A 23879-nucleotide genomic window follows, 5' to 3' on the forward strand; every position below is an offset into this window, starting at 1 on the left:
GCGATTAGGTTATCACCAGTTAAGGATATGAAATAAGGATGTATCGAAAATAGCATTCATGATAAGGTATATTCCTGCACTGAGGAAGAACATGTTTGGCACCTAAGGATAGTACCGCAGACCTTAAGGGAGTATTAGTTATATGCAAAAATTTTTAAAATGTGAGTTCTGGCTGGAGAGTATCTCATTCTTGGGACATGTGGTCTCTAGTTAAGGTATTCAAGTGGATCCTAAGAAAATTAAAGCAACAACTAATTAGCTTAGGCCTACAACAGTTACTAAAGTGTAGTAGGCTACTACAGGCGCTTTGTGCATAATTTCTCAAGAATAGTAGCTCCTCTGACCAAGTTAACTCGAAAAGAATGTCTCATTTTTCTGGTCAAACGAATGTGAGGAAAGCTTTCAGAAACTTAAGGAATGTCTAACTACAGCCCCTATGTTGACATTGCTAGTGAGTGGAGAAGGATACATAGTGTACTGTGATGCCTCCAGAGTTGGGTCGGGGTGTGTTTTAATGCACCACGACAAAGTAGTGGCTTATGCTTCAAGGCAGTTAAAGAGGCACAAGCAAAATTACCCTACTCATGAACTAGAAATGGCAGCTGTAGTTTTTGAATTAAAGATTTGGAGGCATTATCTGTATGGTGAAATATGTGAGATATACACTGATCACAAAAGCCTAAAGTATATTTTTCAGCAGAGGGACTTAAACCTGAGGTAGAGGAAATGGATGGAGTTTCTAAAGTATTATGATTGTACCATCCAGTACCACCAGGATGCTCAGCTCTTATATATATATATATATATATATATATATATATATTTGATTGATGTGACACACGGGTGTGTGAGTGCTCCAAATTATTCTTTGCATGAATATTGTTTGAACTTGGTTGAATGTGTTGATATATGTTGCATTTCATTCCTAGGGATGCATAAGTCCTAGATAGTTATAAAAATTATATTTAAAATAAATATCTTACTCTATAAGTCGAATGCTCAATCCTATTCACCCTATTTTTTTAGGATATAAGAGAATTCATTTTGTGATTAACCTGCTTTCTTCCTCGCAGGTCTATTAGCAGCAAAAATCAATATTATATAGTATTGATTACAAATCTAGAGCTTAGCATGTGTTAAAAGTATTTTAATTGGTTTGAGACTATAAAAGATTATTTGTCTTAAAATAGTAAACCTATATTTATGCATGTTTGGTTGAATGGGATGAATATATACTTTGAATGAGAGAGCTAAACTCTCATTTAATATAATTTTTATGATGAGGATTGTGAGGGTGAGCAGAGCTCCCCAAATTTATATATTTTGTGATCACAGGTCAGGTGAGTTAGAACTCCCCATTGGATAGTTCAGTTTATGGCCAGACTCTGTCCGGTTGATTTTTTGAAAATGAGCTCTAGATATGGGCTTTACGGTTGAGCTAAAATCAGTTAGGCTTGCTATAAGTTTTGGGGGCTTATACTGATCGAAGTCCCAGTGCCGGTCGAGTCTATAATTTGGGTCGTGATAAATTATTTATAATTGTTACTGTTAATATGTAAAATTACCGATAATGATATATTTGATAATTTATTTTATTATTGAAATAAATATATAATTATTAATTTATTGTATTATATTATTTATTTTATTATTGAAATAAATAAATAAATAAATAAATAATCTAAAAAAATGTAATTTAATAAGTTAAGAAAAAATTAAAAAAAAAAAGCAAATGTTATAAAGAAATTGAAATTAAAGTGATAAATTAAAAATAGGAAAAATGAATTCTAACAATATTAAATAAATTATTTCATCTTTTATTATTATAAAAATTTTGTAAAAATTGATAAATAAAAGTGTATATATATATATAAGATTTATTCAAAAAGAGTGATTTTCAGTTTTTTTTTTTTCCGAGAGAAAGAATAAAGAAGAGAATTATATTTATGAGTATTTTTGTCAAAACAATAAAAAAAATATTGGAGTTCATGAACAATTTATATTATAAAACTAATGAAAAAGGTAGCTAATATGTGTTACATCAGTTATCAGTTGTCATTTTAAAGGAATTACCAAACAGTTTAGTTAGATCATTTAGATGCCTATCAGCAATCTGCAGCATTCAACAGTTGAAGCAATCACCCATTTAATAAAGACCCAATGAACTGAGTAATAACATATTAGGCTACACAACATTTTATTACAAAAATAAATTATTTTAGAATATATAGTTGAAGAGATTTAAATTTAAAATCTTTCCACCTCCTATATTTTAAATATGAAGAAATAACAACTAAACTACTAATTGTCAATGCATGGGATATGATGGGGTTGCTGAATTTCAAAATTCGATCTAACTTTATAGGTGGGAGATGTGAAATGCATTTATATTAATTAAGCCAAACCCGTGACGTGAATAATTAGTCAAAACTAAACATCTTAATCCATACCAAACTCTCTGGTTTCTGCTGGGGTTAGGCTCGACACTAATCCTCAGCCTAAGTCCCTCAAGGGTTGATCTGTGCATTCTGCGTCTTGTGGAGTTAGGTCTTTATGCACCAATGGGTGTTTATGTTTATGTATATGCCATTCATATTTTAATATATATTTTTTCATATGCTGGCATATTCGTTGTTGTATTTAGAAATTGCCCAAGTGGCAGTATGACGTCAAACACCAAGACAAAAAAAAACTTAAAAAACAAAAATTAAGAAGAGATATTTCATATTATTGGACACCAATGTGGTGGTTACATTTTTGATATGATGTAGAAACCAACAAATGAATCATCCCATCCCCTCCTTTAAAAATCAATATTACTCTAATCTAATCTAAAAAGATAAAATTCTACCTCAACTTCACTCATTTTCTTCCTGCATCTTGCAGTTGCACCACCACCCACCACCACCACCTCCTCCGCCTCCCACTACTATCGATCTATATTAGTTAACCATATAATAAAAGGCAGTTCAACATATATATATATATATTCGTACAAATTAGTGTATTGGATTTAATGGGAATAAGAAGCAAATGGCGATGAAATCGACAGGTGAGCTTTTCCATCCATCCTGACTCAGTACCGCGTCACCAATGGGTCACATGGCCCATGCATGGAAAAGTGCATGCCACCAGAATCGTAGGCTCCACGACCGAAACGACAATGCCATTTTTACCAAAACTAGCTAATTAGCGAGTTAGAACTCATAAGAGATGCCTCAACTGCCAAATTGCCACCGTGACGCTGACTATACCCGTAATAGCATGTGATCTTAACACGTCAGTACACGTGGACACCGATGCTCCACTTTGGTCCAAGGCACCTTCATAAACCATGGTGCTGTTGACTGTGTTCGCACTCGTAGCGTCGGTGTTCTGACCCTGCGACGCTTTCTGGCTGCAAAATCACAATTGAACACCAATACATAACCGTTAGAATCACATTTTTTTATAATAAAATATGGTCAACGTGTCTAATTAGAATTGGGCGTCAGATTACGTGTCACACTGACTGTTACGAAAGTGCGTTTGGAGAATGTGCACCGCAGCAAAGTTATATAGGGATTCGGGAAACAGTAGCCACTGTAATCCGTTTTCATAATTTTACGAAAAGACTATAATGCCCCTACTTTCAATCGTGCCTAGACAATCTGACCAGACTGTGATGTGGATTGCCTAACCATGTCATGTCATGTCGGCGTAGAGGTGAAGTGACTTAAACATCTCGACTTACGCAACAGACCAGTCCCACCTTGTAAATCTCAGTTCTGACAATATTTTCAGATTTTCTTCATCGGGTGTTTGTCAGAGGACAAAGCTAACCCAACGTTCAAATCCACAGGCTTCCGTTAATTTTTCCAACGGTCATAATTACTGTTAAACGTTAAGCTTCAGTGAGTCGGTAAAAAGTGAAAAAATTACCTGGTGTTTGGGGTCGGGCAGAAGGTGATAAGATAATTCGCAGAGGCACATGTGAAGGTGCTTGTCTTGTCATCGTAAGCGTAGCTGTAGGCACGTGGACACGCGTTCTTGAAGATCTCAGAGTAGGAGGATGGCTTGCAAGTGTCGGGTGTAGAGTACGCACCATTACAACAATATTGTGGTTGGCTGAAAGCTTCACAGGCGCTCTTACAAGCCACACCGTCGCCGGCTGAGCTTGTAACCTTGAGCTCCGAAGGACAAGAGCCGTTCAAATCCACCACGCAGCCTGTGCTTGAACAATTCTGCCCAGAGCCACCCTGAGGCACTACCAGCATGGGCAGATTATACCCATCCACAAGACTGACATCGAAGAAATCCATCCCACCATAACCGTCGAGCTTGAACTCCGCAAGTGTAGCCGGTGGAGCAGCACCGCTGCCGGAACATTCTAACTTACTAGAGCCGCAATCACCTGTAAGGCAAGAGAATTTTCCAGTGGAATCTTGAGAGCAAAAGGTTCTACCCCACATGCGGCCACCCCATGAAGTAGGTGCGGTGATGGTCTTGGTCTCACCCTTTTGAAGGACGAAACCGGTGGTGGAAAGCTCCGGCTCATCAGCGTTTGAGAGAATGCCTGGCCATACGGTATATTCACACTTATTTGTTATCGTAAAGGTAGTTGAAACAACGCCTGCAACGAGAAGAAGAAATCAAAAAACCAGTTAATTGATTAAAACCTTAAGATTTATAAGAGAGACCAAGCTTAATTAAAAGATCGCCATTATTACCCGATATGAATGAATGCGCGATAAAGAGAAAACACAGACGAATGAGCAATGTTAGTTGAGCCATTGAAGCACAGGACAGAAAGCTTAAGAAAATTTTTATATATTATTAAGGGAGAAGAAGCAAAAGCCTAAACTCTTCTTCTGCCCTGGCTAAATTGGAGAGGCCACTGTGAGAAATCCGAATGTAGGGGCGGATTGGCTATTTATAGAGGCCAAAAACAAAGTTGAGAAGCGCTGGGGTGATAAGAGTGATGGACCCACAAAGAAATTGCTGACAAGATGCCACATTAGCTATGGATTAATGCTGGCCGGCGTTTGGTTGAGAGATTAACGTGCATTACAGCATTAGTGTTTTTTTCATTTTATATAAAAATTGGGTGCAACTTTTGCTTCTTATTTCTCATGAATTTGTGTTTAAAAAATGGTTTTGCTAAGGAAGAAAAAAATAATAAGAAATAGTTGGTGAGTCGCTATTAAATCTCCAGCAAACAGCTTTATCTTTCTGGTATATATTTAATGGCAGAAATAAACTAATTAGGAATGAAAAATAGACTCAATAGTAAATATGGGTTCAAAATTACCAACCAATAAATCCATCATCTTCTAACCAAATTCAATGATATCTTTCTATTATTATTATTATTATAAAAAAAATATTTTTACCTAAAATTAATCTACCATAAAATCAAGAGATGAAATATAAGATAGAATACAAATAAGTTTTTTCGATTTAATTTTAATTTAATTTGAATAAATATAAAAATAGTTTCAATCATAAGTAAATCAATTTGATTACTCTGATTTCAATTCAAATCAAGAGAAAAAGAGAAAATAATTCGGTTTTAATTCCGAACTATGCCCACCGGGACATTATACGGTTAAAGTTGGTTTCAACTTCCAAGTGTTACAAAAATCCCGTATTTTTGTTTGTTGAACTGCCTAGCATTTGGTCTGTAGACTGTAGTGCGCTAATTTTAATTCAAAGGATTAGTTAATGCCCAGAAACTAGTCTTACCAGAAAGCAACTACTCGTCGATTAAATCTTGAAATATCTCATGCAAAGAAACTTCAACAATCTACAATATAATTACATAAACACAATTTTCTTATCTTACATCATAAAATACACGTTGATTTTGAAGATTTCATTACAAAGCTAGCTTAAAGCCACCACCTTAGACCAGACCCTTTATGGTTGAAATCTGCATGTTAGCAAACTTAGCACGCTGGCTCCAGGGCCAGGTGAAAGCTAAGTTGCTTTCTGCATATTTTATTATAGCTAAAGTTTCAATCTTACTGGATATGGGGCCGCTTGCTGTCTTACTGGATATGGGGCCGCTTGCTGTAACACTAAATGGTGGCGGCAGTTGGATCCGTCAAACCAGAGAGTGAAAACCAATCCAATCATGATGATTTGGGTATGATTTAGGTTAATTTCAGTTTTTTAATTGGATGGTCAAATAACATGTTCCGGAAACAAAGCAGCCAATTCATTATGGGCGGCTTCTGCAATTCTAGCTTGCTACTCACTGTAGAAGCAAGTGGATATGTTCTTTCTTCCATTCTTTGACAGAGTATGCATATAGTTTCTTCTCAAGCAATTACATGAGTCTTTTTTACTCCATTCAAAAGAAGTTGTTCTTCTGTCACTTTCTCGTCAGAGTTTACAAGGGTATCGATCTCTCACTATCACCCTAACGAAGAGTTCAGTGAACAGTGAACTCAGGCCGACAAACAACAGGGCTGCTGGGTAGATTGGAAAAAAAAAAATGAGACCTTTGAATACCAGCAGGGCAGCCTTGGACTGCAATCTGCTTGTCAAAATCAAATACAATTGAGAACAGTCATAAAGGATCACTAGTACAACGACATGGTTGACAATTTGCCGTAGCACAAAGGGTTTTTAAGTTGAACCAAGTCCATGGGTGCCGCCTTCTGCCTGCATTTCACAATAGAAGTCGAAAACAATAAAATATTTCAATATATGAGACATTTTATTTTCAAATTTAATATCTCTCATCCACATGTGTTAACAAATAAAATTTTTTTCTAATATAGAAAATTATAAGAGTAATATTTTTAATCACTGAATCAAATTAAGCTTAAAAATTCAAATACAAAAAACTGATAAATATCATATGGCTCATAATTGAATCCTCTTTGAATTTTCAAATTAATTATTAATAAGGATTCCTCAAAAATATTATAATTTTAAAATATGATGTATTTTTATTTTTGATTTAAGTGTACGTGTATTTTTACCTCAAAAAAAATTATTTATAACTGTTAAGTTGTGCCTGAAAAAAAATAAATAAAGCAGTCGGCAGGGGATCTAATTCAATGAATCTCATTTGTATAAACTTGTGGCATCGTCCCCCACACAAGAAGCAGCAATTAAATGTGGTATGTTAGGTGTCAAGATTCTACATTTCTTTCTTTTTGATATAACTTTCAGAAGGAAAATAATGCCCTTTCAAAATTGCACTTGAAAACATCTCTGTTAGAGTTGCCAAAGCAATAGGAACAGAGATCGCAATTGTTTTCGGCCCCAGTTTCATCTGGCCCCAGTTTGATCCGCCTGTATAATTTTTCTGATCTTATCCTGTCTTCGATATTGTGCAGAGCTGGGACATTGTGTGGAGCTGGAACAGTAAAAAGATATCTCAATAGAAATTAAAATTAAAATAAAAAGAAATTTGCAGGGATACTTTCCCTGCTCCACCCCAAACGCGCTAGAGAAATTGTCACCCCAACCCCGATCCTCTGCAGAGCAAAGACGGAGAAGCTATCCCGCCTCCGATCTACCATGTTGCTACCCTCTTTGGGAAGAAAATCCCTAAACCAGTCTCAGTCATTAATGATGGGACCACCATATGATACAAGCATAATTTTGTCTAAAAGCACTCCCGCTTTTATCATAATCAAGCAAAGGTTATCACAGCTGGCACACCAATTAACTTAATTTTGTCTAAAGGCACTCCCTCTGGCACACCCATTAACTTAATTTTGTCTAAAAGCTTTTTATCATAATCAAGTAAAGGTTATCACAGCTGACACTAAGAGTGGGCATTCAATTCAAATTGAATTAAATCGAACTAAATTAAATTAAATTATAAAAATTAAATTTTAAATTTTAAAAATCGAATTAAACTAAAATGAGTAAAAAATTGAATCAAATCGAATCGCACTATTTTGGTTCGGTTCGATTTAAATCGATCGATTTTAATTTTTAATTGATTTTTTAATTTAGACTTAATTTTCAAGTTATTTGATCTAATTTTGACTTTGATTTGAACCTAATAACCATTAATCAATGAAATTAAACAATTAATATATATAAAATTAAATATAATTCACAAATTTCCCATTAAAATAAATCAATTTAAAAATCGATTCAGTTTGATTTAGTTTAATTTAAATATATAAATTACTATTCAGTTCGATTCAGTTTAACCAATTTTTTTCTCTTCAAAACCGAACCGAACCAAGATAACCGAAATTTTTATAATGTAAAACCGAATCGAACCGATTGAATTTTAAAACCAAATCGATTAAATTGAATTAACTCGATTCGATTCGATTCGATTCGATTTGAACCGAATTCTGCTCAGCCCTAGCTGGCACACCAATTAACTAAATAATGACATTAGAAAATCAATCTAAAGAGCCCTTCACCATCACCCATTACACCATACTATGAACCTATCGGTTGAAATTTCTGATTTTTCATCACAAATCACTCCTACATGGTAAAACCCAACCCTACCAGTATGCCAAAAACATTAAACATGATCTTACTTTGACTGGACCATGGTCTTGGAATGAGACAAACGTGAAGATATTTTTGTTTGTATCACAAGGGCTTTATTACAGGTTCCAAGAATCAAGTCTTGATTGGAGGTCAAATCCTTGAAATTTAGATGCATAAAATTCAAGAGATGAGTTTAAAGAGTAGAAGCAAAACTCTTTTTGTGATTGCTTGGGAACGATAGAAAACAGAGACTGATTGATGTACGGCTGCTGAGGGCCGCCTGGTATATATGTCAAAACAAATATCAGCAGCCCAATTTTGAAAGATTTTATTCACATTATAAATAATGTATGTGGAAACATGAATAAATCAGCATTCAGCACCAACTATTATGAAATCATATATTATCACTAACGATAGAAAGAGATGGGCATCATTCAATTTATATATAACTTTCTATCAAGGGAAGTGATAACAATATTTAAGCAATCTTTCTGGAATGACGTAAGCTGACACTAAAGGATCCCTAATTGGAAGACTTGAAACACCATTATTGAGAAGCAGTAACACCATTATTGAGAAGCAGTAATGCATAATTCAGCAGACCTGCTTTTGTAGGTATCTATCTTGACAAATACGTTACTATCCTGTACCATCTATTGCCTCATCCCTTACAATCTCCAATATCCCTAAATATTTCACAAAGAATGATGATAAATAAATAAAAGTTGGCTGTGTGCCACAAGAAATCCACAAGTAATGAAGAAATCAAACGTAACAATCACTAAGTAGAGACCATGAAGCTAAAGTTTCTTACTAAAGGACATAGACGGTTACTGTTAGGATAACGTCCTGAAAGGTGACCCTGTAGGTGGCAGCATGCAAATTAGATTCAAGATTTTCATCACTACTTGAGTCACTGATCTGCCAATGTCTGCTTAAGTTCTCCGATACCATCAAGTTCAAATCCAGAAAAATTGGATACCGCTTTACCCGTGGTTTCGTTGCTAAGCCTTTTTCTGCTCCTTTAACAAGTACCTTTAATACTGGTTCGACGACCCGAATGAGGTTTGGCAGGAAAAGAGATGATGTATGTAGAGGTCATATCCCCAAAGACCAGGAATGGTGACACCCATGGCTAAATAAGGGAAGGGCACGCCCAAGCCCAGGCCCAAACACAAGCCACAAGGTAAATTTGCCACTTTTGGTTTATCCTCCATAAAGCTGCTACTATCAAGCTCTTTTTCTAATGGTCCATGTAAGACAACATTTATAACACGTATTAAATTATTTTGATCAAAATTAATTATGTTACAAACCAATATGACTAGATTCAGTAGATATTTGCTTGGCCAGGCCACGAAGGAAGTGAGTTAGGGGCTTTTTGGCAGCCATTATTGCCGCTTCTGCTTCCTGTTCATTCTCCTCATTGATATTCCTGCTTTCATGAACTGCATGCACCCTTCGAACAAGTCTACGCAGTTCCTATTCAAAAAATGCCATCATAAGAAACACTAAAGAATGGACAATCTAATGTTACCAATGAAAGCAGCTATGCATTTGGATGAAAATATAAAGCTAGCCATGAAAATGGGTTCTACATTGGAAAAGTTATGTATTTAGGCCTGAGCTAATTGTTTCTTTTTCATTTTCATCCCTTTTTTTGAACAGAAAGCACTACTTAAGTACACAAGAAATGACAAATCTCTTACTGTCCTTCAAAGTGAAGAAATTCATTTCTCATTTGCCATTGCCATCCGAACTATATGCTTTCATCAAATAGTGCACAGTACACTTCATTGGTAAAAGGCAACATTCTACTGACCTGACGATCAAAATCAACAGTGCGAATAGCATAAACTTCATTTGTAATCTTCAAGTCCTTATTGATTATGCCATCAAGCCATCTCGTTGCCATGTCAATGTACTGTTGTGAAACCTGAAAATATTGTTCAACAAGTAAGACAGAAGGTATCACAATGGTCCATGGACATTGATGTCCATCTAACTAAGCTTGTACTTTGAATTGTGAGCTGAGTAGAAATCTTTCCCCTCTCAATATCTACATAGATTTATTTGTGTCCATTTGCAATTAAGAGTTCCCAATAAAATCTCTCTTCTAACAAGGTTCCAATAATATTAGGTTCCACTTAAAGTATCTGTCATTTAGTGTCTAGTTTGTCCATATAGAAAGTAAATGCAGTAATTGAAGGCAAAGTGATGTGAAATAATATATTTAGTCTAATTAAGAGTTAACCCAGTAATGATTAGGTTCGATTCCAGCTTTGATCAAACTTAATAGTTGAGAATTTTTTAATTTTTTTAAAAAGAGGAAAAAAAAATCCGGTTTGGCCTAGAACTGAGCCGACTGGTTCAATACCAATATTAGTCAATCCAGTTTTGCAGTTCTGATCCCAAACCAGCCCCGCAGCCAGATCTAGTCTAATGCAAATAGGCCCACATGAAATGATAAAGCACTTTTAATACCTTAAATAAGTTAAGTATATTGAATTACCAAATTTCATATCAGGAATTATTATTACAAAGATAAATCGAGTATTCAGTATGTCTAATAATGTGGCACCATTCAAATAGAAGAATCTGTACTGCTGAATATAGCTTCAAGTTATCAATCAAGACTCCATTTATACAATGATAATCAAAGTTGTGGATCAATACCATACCTCCTCTTCCTCTTCATAATCAGTTTCTTCAGATTCTTCATAATCATCCCCAATAATTCCTGTGTCTATATCAGATATAGCCTGGAGCCTACTCCAGTCACCATCTTTTGTTGCAAGAATCAAAGCTTCCATTAATTCCGGTTTTACCTCCCGCAGTAGTTTCCCTATAAACACATTGACAAAAAGATTAGGCGAATACAAACCTAAACCATTACAAATGAAACATCATTTGAAACTTAAAAGCCGAAGATTCTCCACAAATGTATTTAATCACATTTCACAATAATTAGCAAACAGAAATCTATCTTGTCGAAATTAAACAACAAAATTGGTTTTTTTTACACGACTAGAGGATTAAAAAGCAATATCACATTCATGTCGATCTGCTCGTTATCTGGTTCGATTGAAAAAGCTACTGATTAATATAATGGTTTAGAAGAAATAGACTTGAATACCAATATAATTATATTGCCTCCGCTTTCCCTCTCGAACATCGGGTCCTAGTCTCTGCGACCAAAAAACAAACACCTTAACCTCAAGTGTTCCAGAAACCAAGTACCACATCAACTAATTTCTTCTATAGTTCTACTTCTTTATAAGCACAGAAGAACAAAACAAAACAAAACAAAACAGTATCTAATAACAAGCACCTTAACTAGCATTAAAGCATCGTACACTTCTCGCTCAAGGGACGCCACTCTAAAATCACATGCAAACAGGTTAAGAAAGCTATACACATACAAGAAACCAATCCTGAATGGGTAATTTCAGTTTATAATTCGCTAAAAAAATGGAATAAATTCCGAGAAAATAAAATAGTTAGGGTGTTGTTACCGGAGAATGCGCTTGATTTGAGGGGCAGAGAAAGAAGAGAGCTCCATGCCCCAACGAACAGCGCGCCTAGCCTCGCGCTTCTTTTCGTTGCGACTCTTCTTTACATCGGAATCTGAATCGCTGCTGCTTGCTCCTCCTTCTTCGAGATCGGATGGTGTTGAAGCATCGGGCAATCTGAGACCGCGTGAACGATAATGGAAGCGACGATTAGAGGAGTACACTGCAGCGAAAGCGAGACGATGAGAAGCAGTTTTGGTGGATAATAATAAAGATGGAGATAGGAGATGATGAAACGACGCGGGAGAGCAGTAGTGTTGCTGCAACAGAGGCCATTGCCTTAGAGGTCGTATTAGCCTAGCCATTGCTGCTCCGCTTGGCTCTCATTCGACGCCGCAAGCATAAACCAAAATTTGAGTAATTCTGAGACAAGTCACGACGAGCTCGATCCGTTTTCCATCAGGTTAGCGAGCCCATACCCTTTCAAGGTAAACCCAATAGGAAAAACACTGTTTTAGTGAGTTTGGGCTTTATTGTAAACCCGTTTAGAGTAATTATTATGATAAAATTCAATTTCATTACAAGAATTTAATCAAATAAATTTATGAAAAAAAATTGTGTTTAAAATATTTATTAAAACTCATACTTAAATATTAAATAAATTTATAAAAATTATGTTTTGGAATTTAATATTTATTTATAAGTAACATTTCGAGAATTTTGTACAGTTTTAAGACGATATTGTACTGTAAGGAGAGTGACAATATGGTCCCTTCTGATATTAATTCTAAAAAAATATAATTTTTTGTTTGATACGATATTAATAAAAAGTAATTATTGCTGCTACCCAATTAGACCTGTTCATGATGGGTTTGATTTTAGACGGGAGTTAGACATAAGATGAAATGAATTGAAATCAAACCAATTTTAGACAGTTGTAGTTGACTTTAATTCAAGATGATTCAAGACTGAATTCGGTCTGATTTAATGAGGATTGTAATTTCGATTTGAGGAGGTTCTGATTTTAGTTTTTGAACAATTTGGTCCACATAACTCCTTCCTATATCCAAAACTGAGAGGAGAGTATTAAAGCCAATTCCCCTATTTCAAAGCCAATTCAGGTTCATGAACACTTGAAAACAATCATCAAACTCTGTTTTGAAATCCCTCAAGCTTAATTAATTGTTGCATTGAACCCAAAGACTGATGGTGGCGCTAAATTGACCAACAGGCTGAAAAAATGCCGCCTGTTTACATGTTACAGATGGAATCAAATCTTAGCTATTTACAATAATCCCACAGAAATGAGTTTTCCCTGGCTATTTTTTCTACTATCCTAAGCAATTAATGATTAGATCCATCAGATTCACTGCCTATTCTAAGCAAACAGATGCTTTCCCAGCTTTTTCTCCTACCAACACTGATCGGTTTCCCATTTCCGCCTTGTATACCTGGAAAACCCAGAAACTGAAGAACTCGTCATTTTGGTTGCTGTCGCCGACGTTACAATCGGAGAACTCATCTGCCGCCCTCGCCAGAACAGCGAGCGGTCATAATCGGCTCTTTTCTCGGGATCGGAAAGAGTTTCATAAGCTTCGTGTATTTTTATGAATTCGTAAGTTGTCTCCTCACTTTGACTGTTAGTTGCAACATCAGGATGCAAAACTCTTGCTAGTCTCCTATAAGCAGCCTTGATCTCTTGACACGTGGCGCCCATCTGAATCCCAAGAACTTCGTAAAGTGATCCTGGAGATGCAATGTGGGACACTGTTCTCTCTTTGGTCGTGGCGCAAACGGCGGAGACACGGAGTGGACGGAAGCTGACGGTAGATGGCGGCAAACGGGCACCGTCGATGGGCAACCGTGAGCCAATGAAATGAGCGGAGGGGCTAAGAGATGAAAGAGAAGACAAGAAGGCCATTATCAAATTCAAAACGCTATGTTTATTGCTTGTGTAGTTGTGTGTTGGTTAAGAATAATCGATGGATTGCGGATTGGATGACCTGGCTATTTATAGGGAGGCGAGAGCTTAACTTAACCATGGTTAGTTGGGCTTGGTTAGTGAGTTAAAGGCTTATCCATTTGTGTACTCGGATCTGTCACATGCTGACTCAGCGAACCGACGGTGTAAAAGAGAATCTCTATCCCTCAACCTGACAACCATATAATAACTGACTTTTGGAAGTTTATGAACATGGAATCTTTTGGATGTTTCTCTGACAATCACTGTCTGCTACGTGTCTAACTAGTGTAATAATATAATTGTCAAATTAAAAAAAAAATCATATAAATTCAAATCTTCCTTTTTTAAAATTTTAGGAAGTCTGATTTAAATATGGCCGGTTCGAATTAGAACAGAAATCAGGCTGATTAAAATCAGAATCGATTCATAATTTTGAGATCCAATTAAATTGATTTCATAATAGTATAGAACATGTTCTGATTTAGAGGCTTTTTAAACTTTGAATAGAACTAAAATTATCAATTTAGTTTGCCAATTCAATCCAATTCAAATTACATTTTAAAGATTTGTCATGTGTTGAACTAAATTCACCTTTGAATCAAATTGAAATCACTTAAAATCAAAATCATATAAAACTAAATTTATAAAGTTCAATCTAAATTAATTTAGAAGGCTAACTGAAATCATCAAAACCAATTAGGTTCACATCTAACCGGATTTAATTAAGAACCATATCTATCTAATTTGGAATCGAATAAAAATCAGGTTAATATTATTTATTTTATTATTTTAATATTATTATCCCTAAAATTTATTAAATATATTTTAAATTAATTTTTCATACTTTCTTACTAATATGTTTAAAAAAATATTTTTTTTACAGTAGTTTTAATATTAATGACAAAGAAGTTTTAAAAATTAAAGTCTATAGTGAATAATGAATAACGAAGTGATTCTGAATATTTTTATAAAATAAAAAATTGTTAAAATTAATTATAAATTTAAGATTTTAATGAGAATTTATAATTTTTTTTTATAAATTTATAATTCGGTTGAAATATTAAGAAGGGAGAAAGATTAAATTCGATGCTTCAGAATCTTAGTTTCGATTCATATTAAATCTATGACTTCTTGTTCCATTTTAATTTTATTTATTTTACAAAAAAAAAATAGTTTTAAATAGCATAATATTGGAAAAGATATTTGTTACCCTTTATGTAATTATCTTTACCTAAATTAGCTGCTGTATAAATATAGTAATAAGTTTTATATTAGCCTATAGTAAGGGAGTAGTTAGTGCTGTAAATGTATTGATTAGTGCAGTCTCTGTGTATAAATTATGTACATCACGTTTGAAGAATATATACAATTTTCTTTCCTATCATTTCTATCTTATTTGACATGGTATCAGAGCGCCGATTTTAGTACTCTGTATAAAATTGTTCACCTTCTTCCGCTCGTTTTTCAATGTCAAAATAAGTTTCAGACCAATCCAAATCAGACATTATGGATCCATCACATCCATATTACATCCACCATTCTGATCAACCAGGACACTTGTTGGTTCCAACTAAGTTAAACGGAACAAATTATCAATCCTGGTATAAAAGTATGACGCATGCTCTCATTGCCAAGAAAAAATTGGGTTTCATTGATGGATCTATCAAAATGCCATCATCCACGGAACAGCCAACCGAATTTGAAAAATGGAACCAATGTAACAGCATGATACTCTCATGGATATCTCATTAAGTCGAACCTGATATAGCATCCGGCCTCATGAATGCCGAGACAGCCAAACAAGTGTGGGATGATCTTCGGGATCAGTTTTCTCAGAAGAATGTCACGCTATATTCCAAATCCAAAAAGCAATAGCAACAATCACTCAGGGTACAATGTCCGTGGCAGCCTACTACATCAAAATCAAAGCTTTGTGGGATGAATTAGAGATTCATCGTACACCAGTGACTTGCAATCGCACCAATGATCACCAGACCGAAAGAAAGGAGGATAAATTGATGCAATTTCTCATGGGGCTCAATGATCCTTACAAGATTGTGAGATCCAACATATTGCTGATGAAACCATTACCCAACGTTCGTCAAGCATACTCCATGATCATTCAAGAAGAAACCCAGCAATAGATTGGTCCAAGCATCACTGAGAATTTCTCTGTAGCAGCTGCCGTTCAGAGTTGGTCAGTCACACAAAAAGGTCCTAAAGAAAAATTTTGTGAACACTGCAACAGGTCAGGCCATAATATTGATGAGTGTCGCAAGTTAAAATATCATTGCAAATTTTGTGACAATAGTGGGCACACAGAAGATCGTTGTCGACTCAAAAAGGCTAACCAAAATGCTAGATCCATACAATCTAGCAACAATCAAACTAGGGGACGTTCAGCCAATGCTGTTGAAACAACAATTGGGGGAGACAACGATGCGGAAAGCTCCGGATTTCCGATTAATTTTACCAATGAACAATTGCAAAAATTAGCACGAGCTTTGACGATGATTAATCAAAATAAAATTCGCAATGGAGATATATTCGCTAATGCAGCAGTATAATCTCTCCATTTAATGCTTTTTCAAATTCGGTTGTTAAGCCTTGGATTACGGACAATGGGCTCGATCATATCACCTCGATCCTTCTCTTCTCACACAAATTCAGCTTCCTTTCCTCTTGTTAATTTGCCGATCGTGCCACTGTCAACATTACACATACTGGCACAATGTCTTTTAATTCTCAACTAGTTTTAAAAAATGTGTTGTGTGTTCCCTCATTCAAATTGAATCTAATGTCTGCCAGTAAAATCACTAATGCACTCAATTGTTGTGTTATTCTTTTTCCAAATTTCTGTGTTTTACAGGACCTGGCTACGGGGAAGATGATTGGCTCGGGTAGACAGAATGGCGGACTCTACTACATACATCCTTCAACCCCTTCACCAGCTGCATATCACACATCTCAGTCTTCTTATCTATGGCATTTGCGAATGGGTCACCCATCCTCATCACGACTTGCACCCATTCTATCTTTTTTAAAACTTTCCAGCAATATTGATAATAAATGTAACACTTGTCCTTTAGCAAAGCAGACTCGTCTGCCCTTTCCTAGAAGTTCTATATCTACAAAAAGTTCTTTTGAAATCTTACATTGTGATGTTTGGGGACCACATAAAGTCCCTACACATTCAGGGGCGAGATTTTTCCTTAGCATTGTCGATGACTACACTCGTTGTTCTTGGGTCTTTTTAATGCACAATAAATCTGAAACAACATCTTTGTTACAACGATTTGTGGTTTTTGTTCAAAATCAATTTCATAAATCAATTAAAATACTTCGTACAGACAATGGTACTGAGTTTCTTCCCATAATTTCTTTTCTACAAAAAAATGGTATTGAGTTTCAAAATACATGTGTCTATACTCCGCAGCAGAACGGAGTCGTTGAACGAAAACATCGTCACATCTTAAATGTTGCTCGCTCCTTACTTTTTCAATCAAATGTGCCACTTCATTTTTGGGGAGAATGTGTTTTAACAGCCGTATATTTAATCAATCGGCTTCCTTCACCCTTACTCTCTAATCAGTCCCCTTATGAAAAATTATACCAAAAGCCACCTCCTCTTCAACATCTCCGTGTGTTTGGGTGTGAGTGCTATGCCACTATTGTCCAACCTAAGCAAAAATTTTCTCCCCGAGCTACACGCTGTGTTTTTCTTGGCTACCCACATCATCAAAAGGGATATAAATTACTTGATCTTGTCTCTAATCAAATTATTATCAGCCGAGATGTTACCTTTAATGAGAATATCTTCCCATTCATGACTTCTGAATTACATTCCTCTTCTAGAACTGATTCACCATTATCCTCACCTCCACCATTATTGCCAAATCTTGCCATAGATCCTGCCACCTTACCAAAAATAAATTCTGATCCTTCCTCAACAAATTTAGATGATACCTTCCATAATAATATCGATTCCTCCATTCACAGTCCATCACCAAATCCTTCTGCACCTATCGAAGCCCAGCCACTCATTGATCAACCCAATATATCACCACCTGATCCTCCACGCCGTTCCACTCGAGATAAACATCCTCCTGCATGGCATGATTCTTACATTCTGTCTACTCAAACCAATGATCCTACCGGTAAAAGGGTTTCACAAACAGGTACAAGGTATCCACTCTCATCTTTCCTTTCTTTTAATCGTTTCTCTTCTTCTCATAAACATTTTCTGGCAAGCATTTCTACTCATACAGAACCACAGACATATGATCAGGCCGCCGGTCATCCCCAATGGGAGAAGGCTATGACTGCTGAACTTGAAGCATTAGAACGGAATCACACTTGGTCATTGGTTCCTTTACCTCATGGTATTAAGCCTATTGGATGTCGTTGGGTTTATAAAATTAAATATAATTCTGATGGAACTATTGAACGCTATAAAGCTCGATTAGTCGCTAAGGGCTATACACAGGTTGAAGGGATCGATTACAAGGAAACCTTTTCCCCAACTGCTAAGCTCACCACTTTGAGATGTCTTTTGACTGTTGCTGCTGCCAGAAACTGGTTTACCTATCAATTAGATGTGCAGAATGCATTTTTACATGGTAAATTAAATGAAGTGGTATATATGCAACCGCCACCTGGATTGCGCCGGGAGAACACAGGTGTGTCGGCTTCATAAGTCCCTCTACGGTTTAAGCAGGCCTCCAGAAATTGGTTCTCTACATTATCCAATGTTCTACAAGAAGGCGGCTATACACAGTCTAAAGCTGACTATTCCTTATTCACCAAAGTTAATGCATCATCTATTACTGTTATTCTCATATATGTTGATGACATATTATTGACAGGGAATGATGAACAGGAAATTAATCGCCTCAAATCATATTTACTTCAGCACTTTCATATCAAGGATTTGGGCGACCTCAAATATTTTTTGGGGATTGAGTTTTCCCGTTCCAATCAAGGCATTTTTATGTCACAGAGAAAATATGCCTTGGATGTGTTACACGACGCAGGACTCACAGGTGCTAAACCGGAGAAGTTTCCGATGGAACAAAATTGCAAATTGGATCTTGATGACAATGAAAAATTACACGATGCTACCAAATATAGAAGGTTAGTTGGCAGATTAATTTATCTAACTGTGACTAGACCGGACAATGTTTATTCAGTTCGTGTGTTGAGCCAATTTATGCATGAGCCATGTAAATCTCATTGGAATGCGGCAATTCGTGTCCTCAAATATGTGAAAGGAAATCCTGGTCAGGGATTATTTTTGCCATCTAATAATAATTTGCAATTAAAAGCATTTTGTGACTCATTGGGGAGGTTGCGAACAACTAAGATCGATCGTGATATTGTATTTTCCTTGGTCCTTCTCTCATATCTTGGAAATCAAAAAGCAGACAAATGTTTCTAGATCATCTGGAGGCGTAATAGAGCAATGGCGAATACTTGTTTGGAGCTAACTTGGTTAAGGTATATCCTTCATGATTTAAGAGTATCACAAGTAGGTCCTTCGCCACTTTCTTTGTGATAATCAAGCGACTTCACATTCTTTGCAAATCCAATTCATGAGAGGACAAAGCATATTGAGATAGCCACATTGTTCGAGAAAATGATGTCGGGAATTATTCATGTTTCAACTAAGATGCAATTGAGATATTTTTACTAAGCCCTCAAAGAAACCTTTGAATTTTACGCAGTTGGGAGTGTTAGATCTCCACTTACCAACTTGAGGGGAGTATTGGAAAAGATATTTGTTACCCTTTATGTAATTATCTTTACCTAAATTAGTCAGATAAATATAGTAATAAGCTTTATATTAGCCTATAATAAGGGAGTAGTTAGTGCTGTAAATGTATTGATTAGTGCAGTCTCTGTGTATAAATTATGTACATCACGTTTGAAGAATATATACAATTTTCTTTCCTATCATTTCTATCTTATTTGACACATAAAATACAAATTAAGATTATATAAAAATTAAACTAATTTAATTTAAAATTAAAATTGCTTAAAATTAAAATGATTAAAATTTATTTAAATTAAATTAAATTAATTTTAACATTTTGCTTCCACTTTTCTAATTTAAAATTTATTTTTTTTCCAAAATTTCTTATTTATTTATTTTATTTTCAATCAAACATAAAATAAATAAAAAAAATAAAATTATTTTATTTATCCTCCACCCAAATGAAAGGATGGAGACGATTGTCTGTGCAACATTTTCATACCGACAGACACACAGCCAACTTTTTTCCTGCTGTATTATATGTAAACGCGTCAAATTAACAATATTATTAAAATCATTTGATGTTGTCCTAAACTACCGTAAATTTGCATTTAATGTTGTCCACGGCTTTTCGGTTCCTCAAGTTCATGTTTAGAGACGGTAATGGTTTGGATAAATTATCATATTTAAATTTAAATTTGATTAATATTATTAAAATTTAAATTTATTTTAAATTTTATTAAAATTTATCATTAATTATACTCAATTATTATCATTTAAAAAATATTTGAATTCTTTTAATTTTATATATTTTAATTAATAATATATAAAAAAAATTATTTTTATTTAATCATTTATAATTTAAAATTTTAATAATTTCATAAAACATTTTAATTTTATTTTATATAAAATAAAATATATAAAAATTTATAAATATTATTATAAAAAAAACTTATATTTTATATTTAATTAAATATTTATATAAACGAATTTAAATAATGAATATCTAATATATAAAATTTGAACTCGACATGAATTTGTCACGGGTATTAAATTTTAAACTCAAATTTATCTTAAACTCGATTTTATACTAATCAAATTTGTCATGTTAAAATTTAGTCAAGTTGGATATCCGTAAAAATATAATCCATTGTCATTTCTATTCAAGTCTAGAGTAGTATTTAAGTAAAACCCTTTTAATAATGATGACTTCAGAATTCGAATTCTTGACTTTTTAGGTAAAATTCACTTATATATCAGCTTCACACTACTAATCCAATCATATGTAGGTTCTAATGTTTATTTAATTTACGACAAAAAAAATATTAAAACAATCATAATATCGAATTGAATAATTTTGTTTCCAATTCAATTTAATTTTGATAAATTTAATAATTAAAAATTTTTTAAATGTTCTTTTCTAAATAAAAATTGATTATAGCCTATTCCATTTTAGTTCTAATATAATTTAAAGGTTTATTTTGATCAATGAGTTTAATTAGTTTAAAGATAGATATAATCACCATTTTTTATATAATTTCTTTTAATTAAAAATTAAAATTGAAATTTTACAATTTTGAAGACAATCCCCATTTCATTGAATTAAATTTCATTAATTATACAACCACTGTAATTGACCCACTTAATAATTTTTATTTTCAATTCAAAAAATAATTTTAATTGCTATAAATGGCGTTTCACATAATTGTAAGAATTTTTAGAATCTATTCATCCCCAAGCGGGGCCTAAGCACCTTGTCGGTTTTCAACTTGGCCTTCATGTGGGGAACATAACATTAGAACATCGAGGGTGGATCTTCCATCTGATAATGTGGACACGTGTTCATCTCTTGTGAAATGGACGGTGAACTCTGATCGAAGGCCACAAGAAGATTCAGATCAAACCTTTCTTTTTTGTGTGTGTGAGTGAAGTCAAGGAGATAATAAGTCAACTTTCTTAAGAAAAAGTTTTCACCATGACAAGACGACAACTAGGCTAAATTCGTGGCCTGAAACGGAAGCCCAAAAGGAAAAAAATAAGAAATCTTGTTAACAGAGGAATAGAATGGGCCCAGAATCGAAACCCATCTCAGTAATGCAAAACCTCGGACCTGGCCTAGACTTGTTTAGTCCATTTTGTGGCTTACGCCCGTTGGCAAGCCAGTATTTTGCCGCCTCCTATGGTTATTGGCATGAAAGCATACTTCTTGCAAGCCAACAAAGCAGCACTCTCTATCTAGGTAGGGAAATTATTGGTGCATTTTTTCAAAAGATAAGATTTCATTAAGAATGGCCTTAAAAGGCATAGAAAAGGTGTTATAAGGTTATGGTCTATTAAAATAAATGAGAAAAAAATTAATGATAACTCACAATTAGGTGGACTTGTGAGATACTGATATGTGTTTGGGTCAATAAGGATGGGTAGTTGAACGTGGACTTAACTTGGCTACCTAGCCATTGTTTGATTTAAGGGAGTTTCTTTAGGGATAGTTTGATTGAAGCATAATATGGGCTGAGAAAAATTTGTCCTTCCTGTGGGAAGTCGACCCTCTTTTATAGAACTAGAGAACTAATATTTACCTAACACGTGTGAAGTTTTCCCAAATAACATGTTTAAATCATAGATATTCGTTCAAACGTTAAATCAAGTGCCTATGTAATACTAACAATTAATCTTGATAGATTTAGTCGGTGTTTAGATAATCTATTCGATCGACGTGTTGGCCTATCTGACCTGTTTGTGAAATAGGTATGTCCAATGACTCATTAATATTATTTATTCCCCCCAAATTGATCGGAGGCCTAAAGGCTTAGGTACTAGGTCCTCCTTTGCTTCTAGTTATATCTTTTGGGTTTAGTATTAGTCTTCGGAGACTTGATTATTGAAGGAGCTCATACGGCATAATTAGTTACAAGGTTCAAGCAAATCTATAATCCGACCTCATCATATCCTACGACCTATTTGGCTAAGGCCCGGGCTTTTCTACTCCCCTCTCTCCTATACCAGATTATTCTTTTAATTTATCATTTAGGATGTGCACGTATTATTCAATTACATGCTCTTTATATTTTAGTGTATCAATTAACTATTAAAAAAAGTGAACATTATAATATATAAGCTTAACAAAGACTCGATCTAAAAAAAGTAACCCCATAATTAATTGGGTAGGACACCCGAAGTGAAGAACCATCCGGTTTCTTCATCAAGCAGTGCCACTCATCCTCACCATTCGACCATGGAACTCCTCCATCATACAAATAAGGCCCATTTGGGAGAGCAGCAGCCCTACTGCGGCCGACTTTTATAGACACTCGAAGACATCCATCCTTCTCCTCACAAGAGAGAGGCCTGTCTATCTTGCTAAAACCAACACCATTGGTGCATTAGATCACATATGCAACTAGAGATTTCAAGACTGCTTTGATCAACAGACAAGGAGCCCTTCTATTGAGTATAGGACCTGCAAAAGGAAAAGTACTAAAAACTTTACACCATCCATTCCAAAAGTGGGATTGGCAAGACCCACTCTAGGTAGAAGAAGGAGGAGGTCCTTCTGGCCTTGAGGGACCGAGGAGACTGGATGCAAGCCAGCAAAGTGAAGGGACTCAAACTTAGGTTAAAAATAGAAGACTGCAAGTCAGAAAAGAAAAAGATGAGTTTTTACTTATTTAAAGAAAGTTTTTGTGCATTGGTACACTAAAATTTAAAAATTTTTATATTCACATAAAATTCTCTCATAAATTATGAAAAGTAAGCTTCATATCTATGTGAGTGAAGAAATACATACCTCAAGTATATTCCATAATTTGTTATCTAACTACAGTGCATATACAAATTTTGCAATCAGGTATAGATATTATTATTAGTAGAACATACTACTTGTCATAACTGATACCATATGTCATCCGTTGATACTTAATTAAATTGATTTATTTTAAACCTTAGTTGGTTCGATATTCCCCCATAGTTATTGTGACATTGTTCCACATCGACCAACAAGAGCGGGTGAGGGTCGACGCCCTTGCTATAAAATGATGAAAGGAATCCTTACTAAACCATGATCCTTCATGGCAGTTAACGGGATGTGAAGAGTGGTCCTTTTCTCGCAAATGGCTATGCGAAATGGGTGTCCGCCCCAATGCCAGTTACGACAATACGGGCACTCCCATTTGTACCAATCTGATCCCTA

The 23879-nt window shown here is 34.9% G+C and overlaps 3 protein-coding genes and 1 non-coding gene across 5 annotated transcripts; 1 reads left to right on the top strand and 3 right to left on the bottom strand.

The window, feature by feature from the left end:
- Positions 1–2707: 2707 nt before the first annotated feature.
- On the bottom strand, positions 2708–5101 carry LOC110673814 (thaumatin-like protein 1). Its single transcript, XM_021837026.2, has 3 exons — positions 4710–5101; positions 3922–4612; positions 2708–3397 (listed from the first exon to the last, which is right to left on the bottom strand). The coding sequence occupies exons 1-3, from the start codon at positions 4771–4773 to the stop codon at positions 3205–3207; spliced, it is 948 nt and encodes a 315-aa protein (XP_021692718.2). The 5' UTR covers positions 4774–5101; the 3' UTR covers positions 2708–3204.
- Positions 5102–9156: 4055 nt separating this feature from the next.
- Positions 9157–12505, bottom strand: LOC110673789 (uncharacterized). 2 transcript variants are annotated; one of them, XM_021836990.2, is made up of 7 exons: positions 12276–12403; positions 11979–12198; positions 11795–11843; positions 11600–11651; positions 11145–11308; positions 10286–10399; positions 9157–9945 (listed from the first exon to the last, which is right to left on the bottom strand). In XM_021836990.2, exons 2-7 carry the CDS (start codon positions 12023–12025, stop codon positions 9772–9774), a joined length of 600 nt encoding a protein of 199 aa, XP_021692682.2. In that variant the 5' UTR covers positions 12026–12198; positions 12276–12403; the 3' UTR covers positions 9157–9771. The 2 variants fall into 2 exon arrangements, with proteins under 2 accessions (XP_021692682.2, XP_021692681.2); XM_021836989.2 differs by having other exon boundaries at positions 11979–12505.
- A 641-nt stretch (positions 12506–13146) lies between these two features.
- On the bottom strand, positions 13147–14185 carry LOC110673790 (chaperone protein dnaJ 11, chloroplastic). The gene has a single exon (XM_021836991.2). The coding sequence runs from the start codon at positions 13894–13896 to the stop codon at positions 13387–13389; it is 510 nt and encodes a 169-aa protein (XP_021692683.2). The 5' UTR covers positions 13897–14185; the 3' UTR covers positions 13147–13386.
- A 9584-nt stretch (positions 14186–23769) lies between these two features.
- On the top strand, positions 23770–23877 carry LOC131178243 (small nucleolar RNA Z279/snoR105/snoR108). Its single transcript, XR_009147376.1, has one exon. It is a non-coding gene; the product is annotated as a small nucleolar RNA Z279/snoR105/snoR108 (small nucleolar RNA).
- The last annotated feature ends 2 nt before the right edge of the window (positions 23878–23879 follow it).

The sequence above is a fragment of the Hevea brasiliensis genome, chromosome 2 (assembly GCF_030052815.1).
Source record: "Hevea brasiliensis isolate MT/VB/25A 57/8 chromosome 2, ASM3005281v1, whole genome shotgun sequence".
Lineage (NCBI taxonomy): Eukaryota > Viridiplantae > Streptophyta > Magnoliopsida > Malpighiales > Euphorbiaceae > Hevea > Hevea brasiliensis.